This window comes from Rhinolophus sinicus, chromosome 3, assembly GCF_057876585.1.
Source record: "Rhinolophus sinicus isolate RSI-liver-muscle chromosome 3, RSI-T2T, whole genome shotgun sequence".
Lineage (NCBI taxonomy): Eukaryota > Metazoa > Chordata > Mammalia > Chiroptera > Rhinolophidae > Rhinolophus > Rhinolophus sinicus.
In genome coordinates, this window is record NC_142503.1 from 190588283 (window position 1) to 190609399 (window position 21117).

General features: G+C 41.2%; 1 protein-coding gene across 11 annotated transcripts in view; it reads right to left on the reverse strand.

The window, feature by feature from the left end:
* The window catches only part of TTC7B (tetratricopeptide repeat domain 7B), a 239125-nt gene that overhangs the window by 84505 nt on the left and 133503 nt on the right, over positions 1-21117 (reverse strand). For all 11 annotated transcript variants that reach the window (XM_074327043.2, XM_074327049.2, XM_074327048.2 and 8 more), the window contains 5 exons: positions 20927-21031; positions 18912-19029; positions 16769-16826; positions 11084-11156; positions 8217-8377 (listed from right to left, as the gene is read on the reverse strand). In XM_074327043.2, the coding sequence (XP_074183144.2) occupies positions 8217-8377; positions 11084-11156; positions 16769-16826; positions 18912-19029; positions 20927-21031 (515 nt within the window). The remainder of the gene's footprint in view (positions 1-8216; positions 8378-11083; positions 11157-16768; positions 16827-18911; positions 19030-20926; positions 21032-21117) is intronic.

The window sequence follows — 21117 nt, forward strand, 5'->3', positions numbered from 1 at the left end:
AAACAGTCAGTTCTCATCCCAGTATTTTACCTACAAAGGAATCTCCATGGCAGAAACAAAGTCTGTGAGGGTCTGATCAGAGCCCTGGCCGACAGACGGACGCCTGACACCTACTTCTACCTCTTTGGGCCAATGAGGAAAATTACTAAGTAAAATGTATTAATCAATTAGGAAATTTTTGCCAAGTTGTATTTCAAAAGAAGAAAGATCGAGGTTCTCAAACCATGTACGGTAGACAGTGAATCTATTAGAATTTATGAACACTGTTTATAAAAATGTGTACTCTGTTAAATTATAGTTTGGGAAAAACTCACTGTGTTAGAGATATTTACTACGTAATTAGCAAATATCAATTTTTCATCCTTTTGTTTAGGTATTTAAAAGTTAACGGATTTAAAAACACTTTTTTTTCAACAGAAAAATGAGGCAATATAGGAGGAACAAAAAAGACAAAATCATATAGAAATGGCAGACATAAATCCAACCACATCATGAATTATATTAAATGTGAACAAAGGCCTAAATACTTGAGACAAAGGCAGAAATTATCAGAGTAAATAAAAAAGAAAGAACCTACTATATGTTATTGGTAAGAGAAGAAATATTTAAAATAATAATGGCTAAGAATTTTCTAGAAATGATAAAGAATACAAATAATACCAATCCACAGGTTTAAAAAGTCCAGTGAATTGCAAGCAGGATCCCTACTCTTAGCTGCGTTGTCGTGAAATGTGAAATGTTGGCAACAAAAGCAATAAGGCCAGAGAAAGACCGGTGACCCAACAATGAATGAAGGTTAAACCGTGGACTTCTCAACAACTACAAAAGAGCAAGACCACTTGTGTAGTGAGAAAAGGTGAGCCTGGCTGCGCTATACACCTGAAGCTGAATAATAATGAATGTCAACTATAATTTTATACATATATATATATATATATATAGTCACAAGAAGTGGAGTACAGCATATGGGATAGACAGTGGAAATGTAACGGCTGTATGCGATGTCAGAGGGGTAGTAGATTTGTGAGGGGTATAAATGATAAATATCTAACTTTTACTGTGTTTTGTACACCTGAAACTAATTTAAAAAAAGATGTATATATACAATATTAAAAAAAAAAAAAAGAAAGAAAAGGTGAGCCTGGGATGACATGTCCAGTTTGAAAATCTCTTTTTGAGAGTAAAGTCAAATATATTTTTAGACGCAAACTTAGAAAGTTTGCCAGAAACAGACCCTCATTGAAATTTCTAGGGTCATCACTAAACAACAACAACAACAACAAAAACAGAATGTTTTTTTTCCAAATTAGTAAAGGAAAAATACGTAATAAAATCATAACCTACAAGAAGGTCGGAAGGGAGAGGATATGTTATGAAAAAAGACAGGAAAAATAGAAGGCACAAATGAGATGGTAGACATTAAGACAAATATATCAGTATTTACCATAAATGGAAATGGACTAAATATTCCAGGTAAGACTGTTGGCTTGAGTTAAAAAATAAATCAGCTATATATAAAATGAGCACAAGAGCATATGTAAAATAAAAGAATAGAAAGAGGACAGAAACAGATATTCCAAACACACACACACACACACACACACACACACGAAATTTGTATGTGTGTAGCTATGTATATGCACACATGTATGTGGATATATGAATGTAGACTTTGAGGCAAAATGAATTACATAACTTATTACATAATGATGAAGGGCTGAATTTACCAGGAAGACACAGCAATTCTAAATGTATATGTGCCTAATAGTACAGCTTTACAATATATAAAGCAAAAACTGCTATGTGGTGAAACAGGACAATCTACAATTCCAGTGGTGTATTTCAACATATCTCTGCTCAATAATTGATAAAGTAGACACGAAAAAATCGGTAAGAATAAAGAAGACCTGATTAGCATTGTTAATAGCTTAACCTAATAAAATACATAAAAATTTACTCCCAAATCCAGCAAACATTCTTTTCAAGCACACATGAAATATTTACAAGAAGTAACCACATGCTGGGCCATAAAACAAGTCTTAACAAATTTGAAATTTATATAGATTATAGTCTCTGAACACAACTCAACGAAGTTAAAAGCCCATTAACAAAAGATAGGTTTAAAAAGTTCATATTTGACAATTATAAAACACAGTTCTAAAATAGCTAATGAGTAAAAAAATAATGGAAATTTAAAAGTATTTAGAACCGAACAGCAACAAAAATTTTACATAATGAAACTTGTGGTGTACAGCTAATGCAGTACTTGGGAAATTTTTAGTCTTAAATGCTTATGTCAGAAAATAAGAAAGGCCAACAGATTAATGAACTTAACATCCAACTTAAATGATTAAGAAGGAAAACCAAATAAAACAGAATAAACTCAAAGAAAATAAATAATAAAAATAAGAACAGAAATTCATAAAAGAGAAAGTATATAGTTGAGATGATAAAAAAAGCTACTGGTTCTTTGAAAAGATCAGTGTAACAAATTTCTGGCAAGACTGTTCAAGAAAAAAAAAGAAGGTACATTAACAGTATCAGAAATGACAAAGACTTAATCACAGATGTATGACAAAAAAGAGTTTAAAAACATTATGAACAGCTTTATGCCAACAAAATCTAAAATTTAGATGAAATGGACAAAGCCTTAAAATATATATTACAATAGCTTACTAAAATAAGTAGAAAACCTAAATATCCTACTATCATTTTTTTAAAAGCATCAGAAGTCTTTCCATAGAAAGAAAGACCAGTCCCAGATGGTTTTACGAACGAGTTCTACCAAAATTTATTATTCTAGGAACAAATAATTCCAATCTCACACGATGATCCAAAACACACAGAAAAAAACTACTTCAACTCATTTTATGAGGCTAGCCTAGCCTTGATGCCAAAACTTGACAAGGATGTAACGAGAAAGGAAAATCACAAATGATTTCACCATGAACATAAATGTAAATGTTCTTTAAAAAAATTAGTAAACCGATTCCATAAAAAAGCTAATATAGCATGATCAGATTGGGCTTATTCCAAGAATGCAAGGCTAATGTAACATTTTAAAGTAACAATTAGTATACTATTCACATATAGTCAATAAGATGGGTACTAGACTTATCGGAGGGATCACTTCATAAGTTATATAAATACCTAACCACTGCGCTGTACAACTGAAACCAACACAAAATAATATTAAATGTCAACTATAATTAAAAAAAATATATAGTCACAGGATATAAAGTACAGCATAGGGCATATAGTCAACGGTACTGTAATAGCTGTGTACGGTATCAGATGGGTAGTAGACTTGTTGGGGTTATCACTTTGTAAGGTGTGCAAATGTCTAATCATTATGTTGTTTTGTACACCTGAAAATAATAAAAAAATAAAAAATATATACACTATTCACAGATTAAAGGAGTAAAATCATATAATCATCTCAATAAATACAGAAAAAGCATTTGATAAAATTTGATATCAATTAATGACTAAAAAAAAAAAAAACAACTCTTAGCAAACCAGGAAGAAGGAAATTTCCTTAAACCTCTTAGACTTTTGAGTAGGAAAGCACGGAAATTTTTTTTCAAGTAACTAGGAATAAATCGAGTAAAAAAATGGGTAAAATCTTCATGAAGTAAATTATAAAACTTCACTTATGAAGTATCTTTTGAAGGCCTAAATAATTAGAGATATAATGCCATGGATTAGAAAAACCACTGTCATAAATATATAATTCTCCCCAAAGTGAGCTATTAGATGAAATAAATTCCAATCAAAATCTCAACAGCTTTTTTTGTGAACTTGACAAGCTGATTTGAAAATTTGTATGAAAGGTCAAAATTTGTATGAAACAGCAAGATGCAAGGATGGATCTACCTCACATATAATAAAGTTGTAAGAATGAAGAAAGAGTGGCAATCACACAGAAACGGGCACACTGACCAATGGAACCAAGTAGAAAGCTCAGCAACAGCCCCCCACACATATGGACGTTTGATTTAGTACAACAGTGGCAGCATGGAGCTACAGGGAAAGGAATCTTCTCAGGACACGATGCTGCGACAATTGGGTATCCATATGGGAAAAAATTATATTGGATCCCTCACACCACACATACATAAAACAATGAATTCCAGATGGACTCCTAGCTTTACGTGGGAAAGATAACGAGAGAGCTTTTAGAAGATAACTTAGGAGACTCTCTTCATGATCTTGGAGAAGGCAAAAGTTTCTTAAATCAGACACAGAAGTACTAGCCATGAATATGATTGATAAATTTAACTCCTTTAAAATTAGGAGCTTCTGTTCATCAAAAGACATCATTAAGAGAAATCAAAGACAAGGCACAGATTGGGAGAAGATTTCTGCAGCACATACAACCAACCAAAGCACTTGTAACCATAATATATAAAGAAATCCTACAAGTTCTGTAGTATGAAGACCACGACCTAGTTAGAAAAGAGGAATGCTCCATATGCTTCACAAAAGAGAAAAGCTAAATGAAGAAACAAACAAAAGGGTGGACAGGCAACTTAAATTCACAGTGTGATACCACTAACTAGCAACCACATTGCCCAAAATAAGTATGACAGCACCGCGTGTGGCGTATGGAGCCACATGGGCTCTCAGGCACGGCTGGTGGGCGTGGAGACTGCCACACCACTTTACAAAACAGTTTGGAATTATCTGGTAGAGTTGAAGATGCACAGGTCCTATGACCCAACAATGTCACTCTCAGAAACGCTCGCACATGTGGACCTGTGCAAGGACATTTGCAGCAGCGTTGTTCCTGATAGCCGACAACCAAAAACAACCCACATATCCACTCAGAGTAAACTAGAAAAACAAATCTTGGTCTATTTACATAATAAAATGCTATTCATCAGTATAATGAATAAATTGCTGCTGTACGCAATACAGATGAACCTCAGGAACATAACATTAAGCAATGAAAGCAAGTAGTATAAATATATACTCAGAGTGATTCCATTCTTTTAAAATTTTAAAACATGCCTAACTAGAATTTTTGTGATTTAGTACAGACATACAGAGGGTGCCCAAAAAAAGGAACGAAAGGAAAAAGGAAAGAAAGGGAAAAACTGTATTACAATTGTAATACTCAATATATACTGACATTAAAAGATGAACACAAGTCACGTTTGACGTCTGCAATTACAAGAGATGCTCAAAGTGGTTACTATCAGTGAAAGTTTAATACAGTTTTTTCCTTCCTTAAAATGTGTATACACTTTTTGGGCACCCTCTGTATATGGTATACAAACACAAGAGTGCTCAACAAAGAATTCAGGAGGGTAGATAACCTGTGACACAAGAGGTAAAGGGACAGGTTAATGGGGGGTATACAGGAAATTCACAGGCACTAGTAATGTTCTTTTTCTTAAATGAAGAAGTGGGTATACATGTGTTATTGAATTATTTGAAATATATTTAATAATCTTTTGCTTCTACTCAATATTTAATAACAATTTTAAAGGATCTAAAATATTGTATTTGAAAACACTGTAGCAGTAGCAATGATAATTCCTATGAACTGTTAAGTGAGTAACATGTACAGATACCTTAACTGCACTGGCTAGGACAGCTGGACGCCCTTGGAGGGGCAGCTGGTCTTCCCTGTCTTACCCATCATTACTGTTACGAGGAAATGAGAAAAGCTGGTGTACCGTGGATAAGCTTAACAGAGACCCAAACGTTCCGTTATTCTCTGCACCAGGCTAAGAGGCTAGCTAAATCAATTCTCAGCTCAACAGTTTGAACTGTTCGACAGTTGGGAAGGGGGTTCACCTCCAACTAGCAGGTACTGACTAAACACCAAAGACAAACTCAGTCTGTGGCAGGTATGGCTGGGGGGACACAAACAACACGAGGCATTGCCAGGCTTCTGAGTCTACCGATCTGCGGGAGACAAGCCTGTCACACACAGACAACACGACATGACAGGTGTCCACATAATCTTGTTGAGGGTGATGTCGCAATGTTTTACTGGGGTGGGAAGAAACCATGGGCTCGATTGGTACATTGGGCCCAACTTTTAATAAAATATTCTTGGGAAGAAATTTCTCATCACAAAGGAAGAAATACAAATATTTAAAAAGCAAACAAGTCATCGCCTGCTTTCAGACCTGCTGCCATATGCTTTGCTTTTCTGAGCTTCAGGCTTAACATTAAAATAACAGGCTTGCATTCCTCAAATATCTCTACTGCTGTTCCTTATTTCTACTAGTACTTGAAAAGGCTGTCAGCTGCTGTCACTTGGAGGCATTACCATATTAGCCACCACTGTTTACTGCTTACTGTGCGGTGTAGCTATTAGTTGAATAAGCCTGTACTCAGATGATGCCCCAGGCTGTCTAAGAGCCACATGCCGGAGTCTAACATCTAAGGAAGGTGTTTGGGGGGTGGGAGGCAGGGAAGGCCCTTTTATAAATATTGATGAGAGAAACTGAATTCAATTGCATCAGGTTGTACTTCACTGATGGGTAAAGGACTGAAGATTTTTTCTGAAGAGCTTTAACCACTTTAAGGTTCCATGGGCTAACCGGCTTCGGACAAAATCCAGAAATACACTCGGTACGTAAAAGAGCAAGTGTGAGAGCTGCAAGAAGTAAAGCACTGCGGCAGAGCTCTTTAATTCACTCTGCATAAATAGCAGAACCTACAAAAGAAGTCTCTAGTCAGGAGTTTCCTGGATTAGAATGAGAATTTTCTCGAAGGGGAGAAGAGGAGTGCTCTTTTCACTTGAAGACAAAGAAATGTTTGTAATGGAAATGTGTGAACCAATTTTCCAAGAAGAGCTGTTGAAATGCACTGATTAAAAACACAGTGAGGTGATGAGGCAGAGAAAGAAAGCAAGCCAAAGTTGATCCACTTAAAATTTGCAATTACACTTATTTCTGAGAGTGAAGACAGCCAGCCTGGGCCACCGGCTACACTCCCTCCCCTCCCCCTGCCCAAAGCCGCCCCCACCCTATTACTGCCCCTGCCCCTTAGACAATTAGAACCGGCCAGCGTGCAGGACTGTTTACTATTTCTGGCCGCTGTGTACCGGTTACTAGGCTACTCCACAGAGGATAACAGGAACCCAGTAGCCCCCAAGATTGTCCTTCCCAGCAAAGCCTAACCCACAGGCCCGGATTCAGGGCCTTGGAGGTAAGATGTGATGGTAAGTATAGACAATTCAAGCATGTGGCACTTTATAGTGACAATTCTTAGGGTATGTACAAATGCCGAGTGATTGGTTTAAGGAATTCCATTTCCTACAGAATAAAACTCAAGAGGTCAGGAATTTTGATGAAAATGGCTTAAAATATAATAATAAAAAAAAATCCCCTGAAGCTAGTGACACCCCCTGGTAACGAAGGACAAACAGGCTCTCAAGCAGTTTCCCAAGTTTCGGTCATTGGAGTTTGTTCAGTGTAACTTTTGCCACATCCGGCTCTATCTGCATGACTATTAACATTTTTCTTTAAATTGACTTAAAACAACTCATTAAAAAAATTCTTAGTTTCCCTCTGATCAATAATTTCCATGAAACCACATTTTGATATGCAGTTATATTTTTTCTAATGTACATTAAAAAATGTATAACTACTAAAATAAAAACGGTCATCCACAGTCCATCAAAAGCCATCTTGTATGCCCCAAGAGTACACAATGGAAAAAAATGGATAAAGTATTTTACCTTGATAAGGATGACCTAACAGACTACAGTTGGCCTTTGAACTGTGAGGGTCCACTTATATGCCGATGTTTTTCAATAAATACTGTAAATGTACCTATTTTCCCTTCCTTATGGTTTTCTTAATAACATTTTCTTTTCTTTAGCTGACTTTATTGTAAGAATGCAGTATATGGTACATATAACATACAAAATATGTGTTAATCAACTATATTATCGGTAAGGCTTCTGGTTAACAGTAGGCTATTAGGAGTTAAGTTTTGGGGGGGAGTCAAAATTATATGTGACTTTCAGCTGTGCAGGGGGTTGGTGCCCCTAACCCCCATGTTATTTAAGAGTCAACCGTTTATTTGTTTCTAAATATCATGAAGAAACAAAAGTAAAGGAAATCGTGTACTATTTGCCCTTGGGATATCCATGAAGGATTTAAATTCAGTAGAAGAGAGAGAAGGAAGCTGGGGAGAAGTAAATCGCATAGCTGTTGAGCACGGGAAAGCCAACGCCTACGCCCACTTACATAAAGTTTTCTGGATACTCGCTCAGGGCCATGTCGATGATGTTCAGCGCATCATGGTAATGCTTCTGTGCTGACAGCAGGAGGGCCAGCAGGTGCAGAGAGTTCACGTCATCACCTTGGAGCTGAAGAGCTTGGCGGACGTACCCCAGGGCCTCTGGTATCTGGTGTAAAACAAAACCCAAAAGAATTTTAAACACACACACACACACACACACGAAGCCACCATTTCAAGATCTGATTCTCTGAAAATACCAAGAGTTGTTTCTCCTTGTACCGTGTTCAGACTCTAAGCACGTCTTCCTGAAAGCCCCAGGATATTAACTGCCAACGTGCAAACACGTGCTGTCCTCAAGCCATGGTCTCACCACTGAAGTGATACCGGAGACCCCGTTTCTCTGTAGAACTGCCAGTCAATACCAAATCTTTTGTTTTTCCCTAAGGAAACACTCCCCCCCCCCCCCCGCCCACAAAACTGATCTACTTTTGTTTGTGCCTAATACGTTCACTCTAGATGGAGACACATACAAATTGCCAGAGGTATTTAGTGGAATTAAACTGCCTTCACCGATCTGTTCTCATTTTTTAAAGTATTACTGAAATGAAAGTGCTTAGTAACTTATAAAGCCTTTAACAGCTTTCCAAATGATCAGACACCTGTGATTCTTTTCAAGCTCCTTTGTCCTGGATCTCCATTAGACATCAAGGAAATACGTAAGCAAACAAACAAAATCCCCTTACCTTCCCAAACTACAACCCAAAATAACTTGATCCAAGAAACAAATTGCAATGCCACATACAAAGCAGATGTCCAGACACAACCTTAACCTTTATGTGTAACAGCTGTTCCAGATTTTCTTCAAAATCACTCAAGCACAATGGCTGATAAAGTGCACACATGAATATTGTGTGAATGAAGGTCAATGACTATCGAACACCCCAGATCCCACGCAGGTGTAGCAGTACCTCGTGGGGCTCAGAACCTGAATCTGGACTTCTAAACAGAGCTCGAGGTTGAAGCTTCTTACACGACTGCCTCCAGACTCCTTCCGGTCTCCCCTCCAACTCCAATCCCAATGCTGGACCTCCTTTCAGCTCTCCTGCTTCTTCCCAAACCATCAATAGCCTCACTCCTTAGTAGGAGGCCACGATGTCTGTCTTTCCCAAATCTGTTAGTTTTCCTCTCTGAAATTGTTTTTCACGGATTTAAGCTGTAAAGGTTGGCTATAGAAGCTTTGTGCTTTGAAGCAGAGAATGATAGCTATTGCAGCTGGAAGAGTGCTCATATGGCCCAATACTTGGTTTACAGGGAGGGAAGCCGAGTCCAAAGGAGGTGAAATGACTTGACCAAGGTCACTCAGCTATTGAATGGCTCTATGTCTTCTGATTCCTCTTTCATCCTCTCCTCCTAGTCAAATGGCATTGGCTCTGAAGATAAGAAGGCCGCAGAGGTCTGGTGTTGCCACACTGCGTGCCCATGAAGGCTGCTGACACCCACAAGTCTCCATCTCCTTATCCATTCCTCAGACTGACAACCGACTGTGTGAACGGCTCTCGGCCTGGGATTGTGGGGAGGGTCGAAGGCAGGGTATACGCAGGGTGGGAGTGTGCAGGGATGACCAGAACAGTCAAGGACAAACAGACACAGAGTTCAAAACGATGTCCTCAAGGGACAGTTAACTTAAAAGAGCTCAAAGCTGGTTCCTCCACCAACAGGTTCTCCTGAGTGCCTGCCACCTGTCAGGCAGTGCTCCAGCTGCCAGGGTAAAGCTGTGACAACGAGAGACATGGTTTCCTGCTCTCGTGGCACCTCAACTGTAGTGAGAAAGGCACTGAACAAGAGAGCTGAGCCCGAGGGAGGAGAAGCACAGGCTGCTGCAGCAAGGAGGCTCCACGGAGAAGGTGAGATGAGGTCCTGCTGGAGGAGAGGCCAGATGGCCGGTCACCAGCCTACAGCTGTTGCAGCAGCAGCTCTTGCTCAGTCCAGCTAGGGCCCACACCATGCCAGGTGAGAGGACCTTTACAGAGGCGGTATCCTGGTTTCCTAAGTCCACAGGTTGTCAATGGGACCCACGTCTCAACATGATTCCCAGGCCTCAGGGAAGTGAGATGCATGCCTATAGCCCAGGCCTGCCAGGGGAATGGCATGTCTGGAGAACTGGCCTTTGATTCACCCTCCAGTCAGCACTCAGGAATGTGCTGGGGTTACCACTAGTGTCTTGCACCTGGTGGGCAGGCAGGCAGGCGTGTGGCCAGAGTCTCCAGAACAGCTGGGAGGGGATGAGAATGGCAAAGGCAGCTTCTGGAAACTACCGTTGGGAAGATGAAGGCCAGCAAAGCTTGCCCTTCCAGCAAGAATACTGTTGAGTCTCCTATTTCGAGGAGCCACCATGTGTAACTATTTATATCTTCTACGTATTTTAAAGAAATTGGTATCTTTTGTCTATGCCTGCTGGCATCTTGCTGTCAATCACCAATACCCTTATGGCGATCAAGTCTCAGCCAGTGACTCAATCCCCACCATGCTGAGAGCTCAGCGCTGGGCTCTGCTAGCAAGGGACATGGCTCTTTGATGACTCCTGGCGTCAGGGTACATGCCATGTGCTGCATCCATTGCCATCGACCGCAGGTTGGACCCTCCAGATCTGTGGAATGAACCTCCAAAAGCAGAGCCTGGCACGCTGGTGTCTTCACAGCTTATGCTCAAACTGACCAAACACCAGGGTCCTCACTGTGACGGGTCAGCGTCCTCTGGGAAGAGCCTCTAGCTTCCAGGTCAGCCTCAGTGAAGGGAAGACCAGCTATTAGCTCAAACCAAGGCGCCGACGGAACTGGATCGAGACAGTTTAGGAAACGTTAGAGAAACTGACCTGTCTGGAGATGGCAAGCTGGAGAGCCAGGTAGAAAGCTGCTTGGTGATCTGTAGGTGACAGGCTGTGGGCCCTGAAAAAGTATTTATGGCTATTAGTACATGGGAGAGTATTCACATTTGCCTTTTTATACCAAGGTCACGTATTTGACTACTTAATGTTTCATTGAGATTCATCTCCTTTGTTCACTAACAAATGTAACACATTTTCCTCTTCACTGTAGTATGTAGCTATGACACAGGGGCAGCCTGTTTCTGTGTTTTGTCCAGACGCTCAAGTGGCAGCCAGTGACCCTCAGCTTTGAGGAGGAGCCCGAGGTGAAGACCCCACAGGCCCTGAGCCCCGATCTCCCTGCAGCCTGGGTAGGAGAGGCCGCGTGTCACGCATGGACGGTGAGTCCACGAGGGCACGTGGCAAAGTGAGGCTGCTTACGTTGTTTTGGCGTGGCCTTTATGCTACTTTGTCTACACTTCTGGATTTCAGAGAAACCAGATGAAAACCAAGCCCTGGCTTTGCTTGTAAAGTGAGGTTTTGGGTTTTGATGAACACTAGGGTGAAAAGACGGGTAGACAGTCTTTTGAAGCTTCTGCTAAGTGCCACGCAGCTTACTAATTTAGTCCATGTAACTCTTACTTGTAAGACTCTGTGGCCAAACACGAGGTTTACTTTTATTAACTGGCCTTTGACACCGGAGGGGAAGAAGCTGTACTGGCCTCTTAATTGATTGCGCATGTCATTCTTGCTTTTATGTGGAAGTCAATTGTGTTTCACCATGAGCAACTCAAACTGTGACTACACAAGAGACATGATTCTGTGTTTAACAGCCTGGAGGGAAGAGAAAAACAAACTTTTACTTTCTTTAAAGGGCACCGTGGAGCAGACTAATTACAAACGGTGGGACCCAGATAGTAAACAAAACTTCTGCTGTTCTGTCAACATTCTGTGATTAAAAGAGGATCTTCTACCAGCAGAAAACAAATTCAGGATAAAAAAGAAAGGCAAATCATTATGGGTTGAATGGTGGCAAACTTGCCAAGAGTGGCTTCCTGCAGTAATATGACCTTTTAATGGAATTGTCCGTCTGCTGTGGGGGAGAAAAGACTAAGGAGTCTTCCAGCTGTTTGCCACCCAGAAGATGTAAGTCCAACAATCTAGGACTTTGGGCACATGTGGCAGCTCATGTATGGGATTGGGTGGGGGGGTGGGAGGGTCTCCGTCTTTTTCTTAATCTTAAGAGCAAAGCACCTAAACTCCCACCTCAAGTAACCAGCCTTAAGTAACCTGCCTTAAGACACAGCCTTAGGACCTTCTCTCTTAGTGTAAGAGGCCATGTCTGCATTGCCCTTTTAAATGTCTTGTTTCTACTAGTACGCTCCAGTTTTTATTATTTCATTAAGTATTGGTTTTCCATTAATTCGTACATCAAAGAATTTTCTTCTTTGGTGTTCATAAGAAGTGAGATTGGAATGTCATAGTTTCCGTCTCTCCCAATTATTCAGGGAAATTGAATACAAATTAATTATGAAAAGACTTTGAATTATTTAGCATTCTTTATCTCATCTTCTTCCATAATTAATAAAATTCAGGTTTCTGCAACCCCCAGAAAGAATTCCTCAGAGCTATCATTTTCTCAGCCCAGTTTAGATTTTTCTACAAATGAAGTTAGAGCAGATCATGGTTGCCTCCACCCAAGACCAACCAAGTGAAACGCTGGCAATGGTCTGGTGAATGCAGAGCAACAGTACAAGGATAGTTCTGACCACAGGTCCCACCAGGGCCTTATCAAATGGTTATTAACTGTTAGCCACAGCACTGTGAAATAAAACAAACCAGAAGTGCTAGGAATCTTGGCATTTCTGGGGTGTATTAGGGCAACATCTGAAGAAATGGCCATTTGGCTGATAACGGATAGCCTATTGCCAAATTTCTTACGAGGCACAACTTAAACATATATATTTTTAAAAGTCTTATTTTGATAATTGGGCTAATGTGTCCGACTCACTACATTAGCCTATGAAAAAAGAAAGAAAATAAAGGGAATGCCCAAGAAAACAAGAGAAAGTGCCTGGTATCGATCTCATGAGCTCTAGTTGTGCAGAACAACTTCAGCAGCTACGTTTTCTGTGACAAAAGCACTCTGATGTTGCCCACAGCCAACCTGCTCGACAGATATCATCAAGCAAAACAGGTGAGAGGAAAGATGTAAGTGTTCTTGAAAACTGTAAGCCTGCTGAACTCTGCACATGAGTATAAAGCAGCCCCATAAACCCTATCCCCATACGGTGGGCACCTGGTGGGGCTGCTAAGAGAAACCTAGAGACTTAAAAATGTCACCACAGTGATACTCACAAAGTGCATCCGTTGTCAAAATACTGCTACATCCATTAATTCAACTCTTATCCATAAGGAAAGAATTATTAGACTGCTGGCTCACCAGGCCGCCCATCCATCCATCCATCCAACCATCCATCATCCATCCATCCATCCATCTATCCATCCATCCATCCATCCATCCATCCATCCATCCATCCATCATCCATCCATCCCCTTATCTATCCATCTATCCATCCATCAATCCATCCATCCATCCACCCACCCACCCACATTACTCAGCACCTACTGTGATGCCAGGCCTCTGCTAGACTCTGGAGAGCCTGGAGATGAATCATCCAAGTGCCCTTCCTAGAGGAGCATCCCTTGCCCCCCAGAGGGGGAGATCCATGGTGATCCTTGCAGTACAGTGGGCACAGTGCCCTGAGAGGCACGCCAGGCTGCCATTGGAGAGCACAGGATGGGCCTCTCACACCACCTGGCTGGAACCCAGGACACTGGTCTCCTAGACTAGTTCTAACATCCTCTAGAGCTGAACCAAGAATAGAAAGAAGGCTGATCAATTTTGACTCTGGTCCGTCAGACACATACTTTGTAGCAACAATAACTACAATTTATGGAGCATCTTGTCCAAGAACATCCAGCAAAAGACAGAGCTAGAAATGAAATTCTGAGGCCTGGTCTCTCTACCACATCACCCTGCTCTCTTGTTTAGCCAGTTCTCCTCGAAGTCCCTTTTCATCCTAATTACAGTGGACATGTGACTAGTGTATTATTAAGAAAAAAATGCACAAACATGGTTAAATCTATTACTTAGGAATATCCCATTAATTACACACATAGGATGACCAACTTGTCCTGGTTTGCCCAGGAATTTCCTGGGTTTAGCCCTGAAAGTTCCATGTTCTGGGAAACAGCTCAGTCCCCGACAAACTGGGATGGTTGGTCACTCTACACACACAAATCATACCACATTCAAACTTAAGCTCAAGCTAGGAGGGAGAGAGGACAATAAGACAGACTGTGTATCACAGTGAGTGACAAACGCGAATGCCACCATGCCACCTCTTCCTCATGGAGCAGCCCAGATTCCTGCAGGTGGGGGTCAAGTCACTGAAACATGCTCTCAGCTGTTTCCGGGCTTGCTTCCCTCTGTGGGATGTGACAGCCCACAGAGGCAAACACTCAGATCAATTCAGCATCTGCAGAAAGCTTTGCAAACAACACTATGTTTTCCTTCCCTATACTTTTGTATGGGGCGCATGAATTGGTTTCGCTGTTTGGGCTGAGCTTACGAATGAACGTACAGCCAAGGGTCTCAATGTTAAGATGCAGTCATGCAACTGGGATGCCTTAAAAAAAAATCACCTTTTGGAATCCACCGGAGAGCAAATCTGTCCAAATTCTGACTCTAGGCATAATTAAGGACTAATATATCTGCAACCCCACCCCTTTTTGAGTTATACTGTTTTCTTTTTAAACAAACAAACAAACAAACAAAAAAATGCCAAACAATAGTATGAATAGAATTGTGGGGAGAAGATTTAAAATAAATAGTAAAAAAAGTACTTCTCATCCAGGTGGTTTTTAAAAGAAATAACACATTTAAGAAGCCATACAAATCATTCTTATTTACTCAAAATCTTTCCCTTTATCGATGAAGTCTACAGTGCACTAGAATGGTGCTAGTCAAGGTGTTCGTGAAATAAAACAATTTTGCTTCTTTGACAAATATTCTTTATTTCACACAAATACTAAGTTTGGTTAGCCTTCCCCAATAAATCACATAGGTTAGTAGGATTTTATTCCTTTTTATTCCCACGTGAACTAATATTTTAAAAATCTCTTTGAATTAAAACCTAAGTAAAGGAACCAAAAAAGGAACTCAGGCCGATGAACCAGCTGTTACACAACATGAAGTCACGAATTCTGGCGGGTCAAGGCAGACCACCACCAGGGCTGTGTTTGGAGAGCCAGTAAGATGTGCTGATTTAAGAAAAGGGAAACAGATGCAATGACCACTTTCTTAGGCATCTCTGTGTGTGTGTGTGTGTGTGTGTGTGTGTGTGTGTGTGTGTGTGTGTGTGTGTGTGACAGACTAGGACTGGAGAACTTAAAATTCCAAATCACTTGAAATGGAAATGCTGTCAACAAAAGCTTACTTAGCACAGAGATAGGAGATCTGTTTGCAGCTGTCAATTGGTACTTTTTGTCATTAACAAGTCTGAGACTGGTAAGGTAAAGAATACTATCGTGAGCCTGCTAGGAAACAGAAAGAAATAAGATGAAAGAGTTTCAGACTAACCAAAACCAAGGTATAATGATTTCATGAAGAAAGGAATACACACACTGCTACATATCTGTAGGCCACCCAGTTCTAAGGAAAGAAATCTAACAAAGGTTATTGGGTATTAAGAGTCCCTCATGACATTTTGGTATAAGTAAGTTTCTAATACAAGTCCAAAAAATAAATGTAACTCAGATATATTTAAAGTGAAAGGATCCATAGCAATTATAGATTTGATATCATGGGGCTATATTTTCAAGCAACAATTCATTTTAGTGATTTAGTATACCTGCAATAAAAATAAAATTAGGGCAGTATAGTAGGTACCAGAAAAGCTGGGTTAGAGACAGGAGACCTTTTCCATCTTGACCTTAACAGCTCTGTGACTCTGGTAATTCTCTTCACCCCTGCATCTCAGTCTCTCATCTGAGGTAAACATACTACTTGTCCTGTCTGCCTTACTGGTGTGGGACTGAGGACGGGGTCAAGTCAGGGATTGAAAGAACACTATGACACTCAAGAGTTTCCTAATTTTAAAGCATTCTCCAAATTTCACAAAAGGTACAGTGATGGAGACAAGCACAAGGCATTATGAAGCATGACGGGCCGGGGGGCCTGGGGCGTGCTGGCCTGACTGTCTTCACATAGTATGTCAGAGACTGTCCTAAAATCTGGCTTTTTCATTTCTGAACATAAAAATCGGAACCTTGACAATTTTTTTTTCAAAAAGCAAGCAATGAATGATCCCTTTTCTGGATGATGACAAATGTCTTTAATAAAAGGAATCATCTCCCTAGACATACACAGTATCTGTCTTCTTAGAGCTGAACTTGCTTTATTAGGAATGAATAAAATGTGCTCAAATGGATGAACAGATTAAGAATGCAGATTTACATGGCAACAAATGATGCAGCAAGTTTTGATACTGTATGCTCAGTGCTCAAGATGAAAGACTCCCAAGGGTAAAACACTGTTTACATAATCTTTATAAATATCTCTTCTTTTTATACTTATCATACTTTGGTGTCATTATGTACAGCCGAGTGAAAAGATGAACTCCCACTCACCTCTGAAATGCAAGAAGTGCCTTTCTCTGCAGGACCTCCTGCATCCCTCGCAAAGAAGCTGGGGAAAAGGGTTCAATTAGTCAGTGGCACAGGAGATCGGGGAGTGTCTGACAAATGCAAAACTCATCACCCAAACCATACATTCCATTGGATTCAAAGCAACACATGCCCAGTCCTGCCCCAGGCGCTGCTGAAGATAGGAAACGCAGCCCATGCCACCCCAAGACCCTTGCACTTGCTGGGCATAACTGGGAAATGATGCCAGGGGAGAGTGTGAGTTGGATGGTCACTCTTGGTGGCCCAAGGCATAGGGGGCCGTCATCAAAGACCAGCTGGGAACTCCAGAGAAGAGCACATCTGTTTTCTCAAGTGTAGGCATGTAACTTTGGGTGATGATGGGATGGACTCGACCAGAATGGCAAAGAAGAGAACTGGTCACCAATGGTGTTAACTGGACTGCCCTCAAGGTCCTACTGGCACTGAGAGGCTAGGATCCTAGGCCAACCTTCAAGCCATGAAAGGACAGTTTAATTCACACTGTGCAATGGCCAGGACCTTTGGTACCTTGATATGAGTACAAGGGATAAAACAGGCAAACCCCACACTGAAACTGCAAAATCAGCTCAAAAGTGTGAGGCCACCTTGCTGTGAGTCAACACGCCCCCCTGTATAGAGCGTGTGAGAAATGGATCCCTTGGAGTCTGCCGTAGGAATTCAAAAGGTACTTTTTATTGTGGCAAGATAAAAGGTCCTGGAGGAACCTGTTTAAGGCTGGGACTGGATGGAGGAGGGCCTTATCTAACAAATCCAACATGGCAGGCACACTAAGAATGGTGGGCGGGTGCCCCAGGGAGCCAGGATGTGGCTGTAACCCACGGCCGACAGAAAAGTGACCGAGCTAGGGCGAACCGCAGAGGTGACCCAACTAAATCACGAATGCAAGATGAGGCCCACCAGGGTCCAGCAACTCTCCCAAAGTTACCGGGCTAACTAGGGATAGAGTCCAAACTAGGAATCTATATGGATAACTATATGGCATTAAATTTACACTTCCCCGAAAGTCTCCTATAGTTAAAACAATGTGCTGGGTATTGCCAATATATCATGTGTATATGAAAAACTTGCAAAAAATCCATTATTAAAAAATCAGTTGATATGTAAAACTTCTCCAGGGTCTTTGAAATTTTCAGGCAGTGGAAAGAAAGATTTAGGGTAATTTGTTAAAAATAAAACTATAAAGAAAGTGCATATTATTAAAGTCAGGCTAGTATTTTCTCTTAAGGGGTCCCGTGAGCGGGAAGGGGCATGGGAAGGGCACCCTGGGGGCTGGCAAGGTCTCATCTCCTAAGCAGGGTAGCAATTACAATGATATTTGCCTTATACTAACTCATTAAATTATATATTTTTGAATTTTTAAAATATTCTTGTTATATTTAACAATACAAATGTAAAGGAAAAATAGTAGAGTTCAGAAAAACAATTTATCTATTTATACTTTCTGCAAACATATAACTGAAAACTTCACTAAGTTATACAAAACATTGTTTAGCCAGAAGCCTAGCCACCAAAACTCTAAGCACATCCAAAACACAGAATTGCAGAGGATGGGTATTTAGTGAGCTGCTGCACCTCACATGTACTTATCTGCGAATTAAAATGTGAAAATGGAGAAAGGGAGAGGCAGGTCCTGACCAATCAGAGGAAGCTCTTGGAATGGCTGGCCTTGAAGTGTCCTGCCTTCCTGTGCCTAAGACCCAGCGACCCTTCCCTGGCAGCCAGCCCAGCCCTTGCTGGGACAGAGGTGGGCACAGGCTGGGTTGGGTGAATCATCAATCAAGGCCCCATGCTCATCTGCCCTTCATGGCACATGCCCTGCACCTGCCAGCTGGTCCCCTGCGCACCACCAGCCCAATGCACCTGGAAAAGGTCTTAGGAGCCCTGGCACAAGGCCTTGGTCCCTTCCCTCCCATTCTCCCAACAGTCCAAGCAAAGAGGGCAGCAGCAGCGGGGCCCCACAGGATGGCACACCAGAGTGACCCAGCTCATACGCCCTCCAAAGACAAAGGGAGGTGGGAATCCTGCAGCACAGACAGGTAGTCAGCCCTGCAGCTCAGCAGGTCCCGCAGGGTGGAGCTTCTCTCACCGTCAGTGGCCTGCAGACTGTATGCCAGCCCCAGAGCTAAGTAGCCTTTGGCCTTGAACTCGGACGTTTTCTCTCCTGCATCAACGACTGTTTTAGCAAACTTCTCAGCCTCTTCCAACTGAAAAATCAGACAAATGAAAAACAACAACCTGCAGAATTTCTAACATAAGTTCCCATCAGCATCTGCTGCCAAAAACAGATTTCTGATGAGTCACTGTGAAAATAACTCCCAGATCTTCCAATTCCACTCCCGTGATTCTGTTTGCTTTATTTGAGCCTCTCTCACAGTCCTCAGGATCCCACCTTCCATTTTCCCTTTAAAGTTTTCCTTATTGCATTTTGCCTTCTTTTCCAAAGTCACTTTCATTCTTGGTGGGGCTCTTATCCTTTTCATATTTATTTACATTTTACTGATTGGTTCTGTAAATAGGTTGTGCTAAGTACTCAGAAATTGAATTATATATATATATATATATATATATATACACACACACACACACACACACATATATATACATATATATACATATATACATATATGTAAATAATAAATTTCTTGAAATGTTTTGTGTTTGGGTCTGTCTTTTTTTAAAATTTTTTTAAATGATATAATGAATCCATTTAGGCTTGGATTTTCCTTCCCACAAACTGTTAAAAATGTCAAAACGCCATCTATTTATTTTACAGCGCACAGCACATGGACCTCGCCTCAGCAGATTCCAGTGAGAAAATGTGCACCTGTAAACTACACCCACAACGAGACCTTTTGCACAATTCATCAGAGGCAAAAATAATAAAATTTGTTCCTTCAAAATATAGCAAATGTTGCTGTTATTGAAGCTGAGTGACAGTACATGGGAGGGCATTATACTCTTTACTTCTGTAGTGTTTGGAAGCTTGATAATAAAAATGTAAAAAATACATACAGAAAAGATTTGTTACTCTCATCTTTAAAAAAAAAGGTCGGATTTATTTTAGGCGTTAGAGAAACATGTGTTGCAGTAATGAACAGGCCATAATGGAGGCAATACAGCATAGTCACAGCTGGAAGCTGGCATTTTCAAAACTGAAGGGTTTGGTCCACTCCTCGCCCACTCCCTGGGCCTGCCGGCATTGTTCCCTTGCTTGTGGCACCAAATTGTCAAAACCTGCACGGACCACATAATGCCTTCATAGCTGTGTTTCAGGCGACAGCCTGCTCTTTCAAAATGTCTTTTTCCTTCCACATTTTACCATGTAAAAGCTAACAAAAGTAGAACACTTTCTGCACAAGGCTTACTTTTGTCCTGCTGGGTGAGAATAAATGGGGGTGGGGGGAAGGCAGCAAGGACCATAAAAAAACCTTAGCAAGGCACCTTAGTCTTTTGAGCAAGTTCTTCTTATTGCCAATCTTGATACGAAGTTACAGAAAGGAAATTAAAACTCCATCATTACGTGGGAATTATCTATGCCACCAATCTCAGCAACTAGTCTGAGTTTCCTATTTTCTACTCAAATGGTATATTTTCGAGGTACTAAAAGCGTAACAAATTAGGCTATTCCCAAATTTAAATGTGAACAAGAATATCTGAAGAGGAAAGCGTATGTGAAAGAAGAGGAATGAAGAACGTTGGGTTTACACATGAGCTGAAATAGATGGAGACTCTGCTTTACACAGAAACAGGCTCTGCTGAGAATGAATCCTTTAGTGGCATATACCACCTTTTCAGTCCAATACTACCTTCTTACAGCAAGATATATATGAGTATGAATTCCACTTCTATCCTACCATTTCTACTTTTGAAGCACATTCCTACGAAAAAGAAAAACCTGGATTCTCCCGGAACATACTGGTTCCCTCTGTCCTGGGGGTGGGTCGGCGAGGCCCCAGGAGGCCAGTGGCCCAGGCCAGGGGTCTGGGGCTCTGAACAGCCCTGTGTTTGTGTGGCTTGTGAATCACTACTCGTTTCTCTCAGTGCCTTGAAATGACAAAGGCTGGTAGGCCTGCCCACGAGCAGAGGCCCAGCCCCACTCACCCAGTGCAGGGAGCCCATGCACAGCTTCGCCGCGAGGAGTGGGATGGTGGCATCGTCGGGCTTCAGACGGATACATTCTCTCAGCACCTTCACAGCGCGGGCAGACTTGGCAAAAGGAGATTATTTCTGTGAAACTCAAACTGTTTGACAGAACCAAACACTAAAGCCTTCCCAGAGGGATTCTTGGTAAG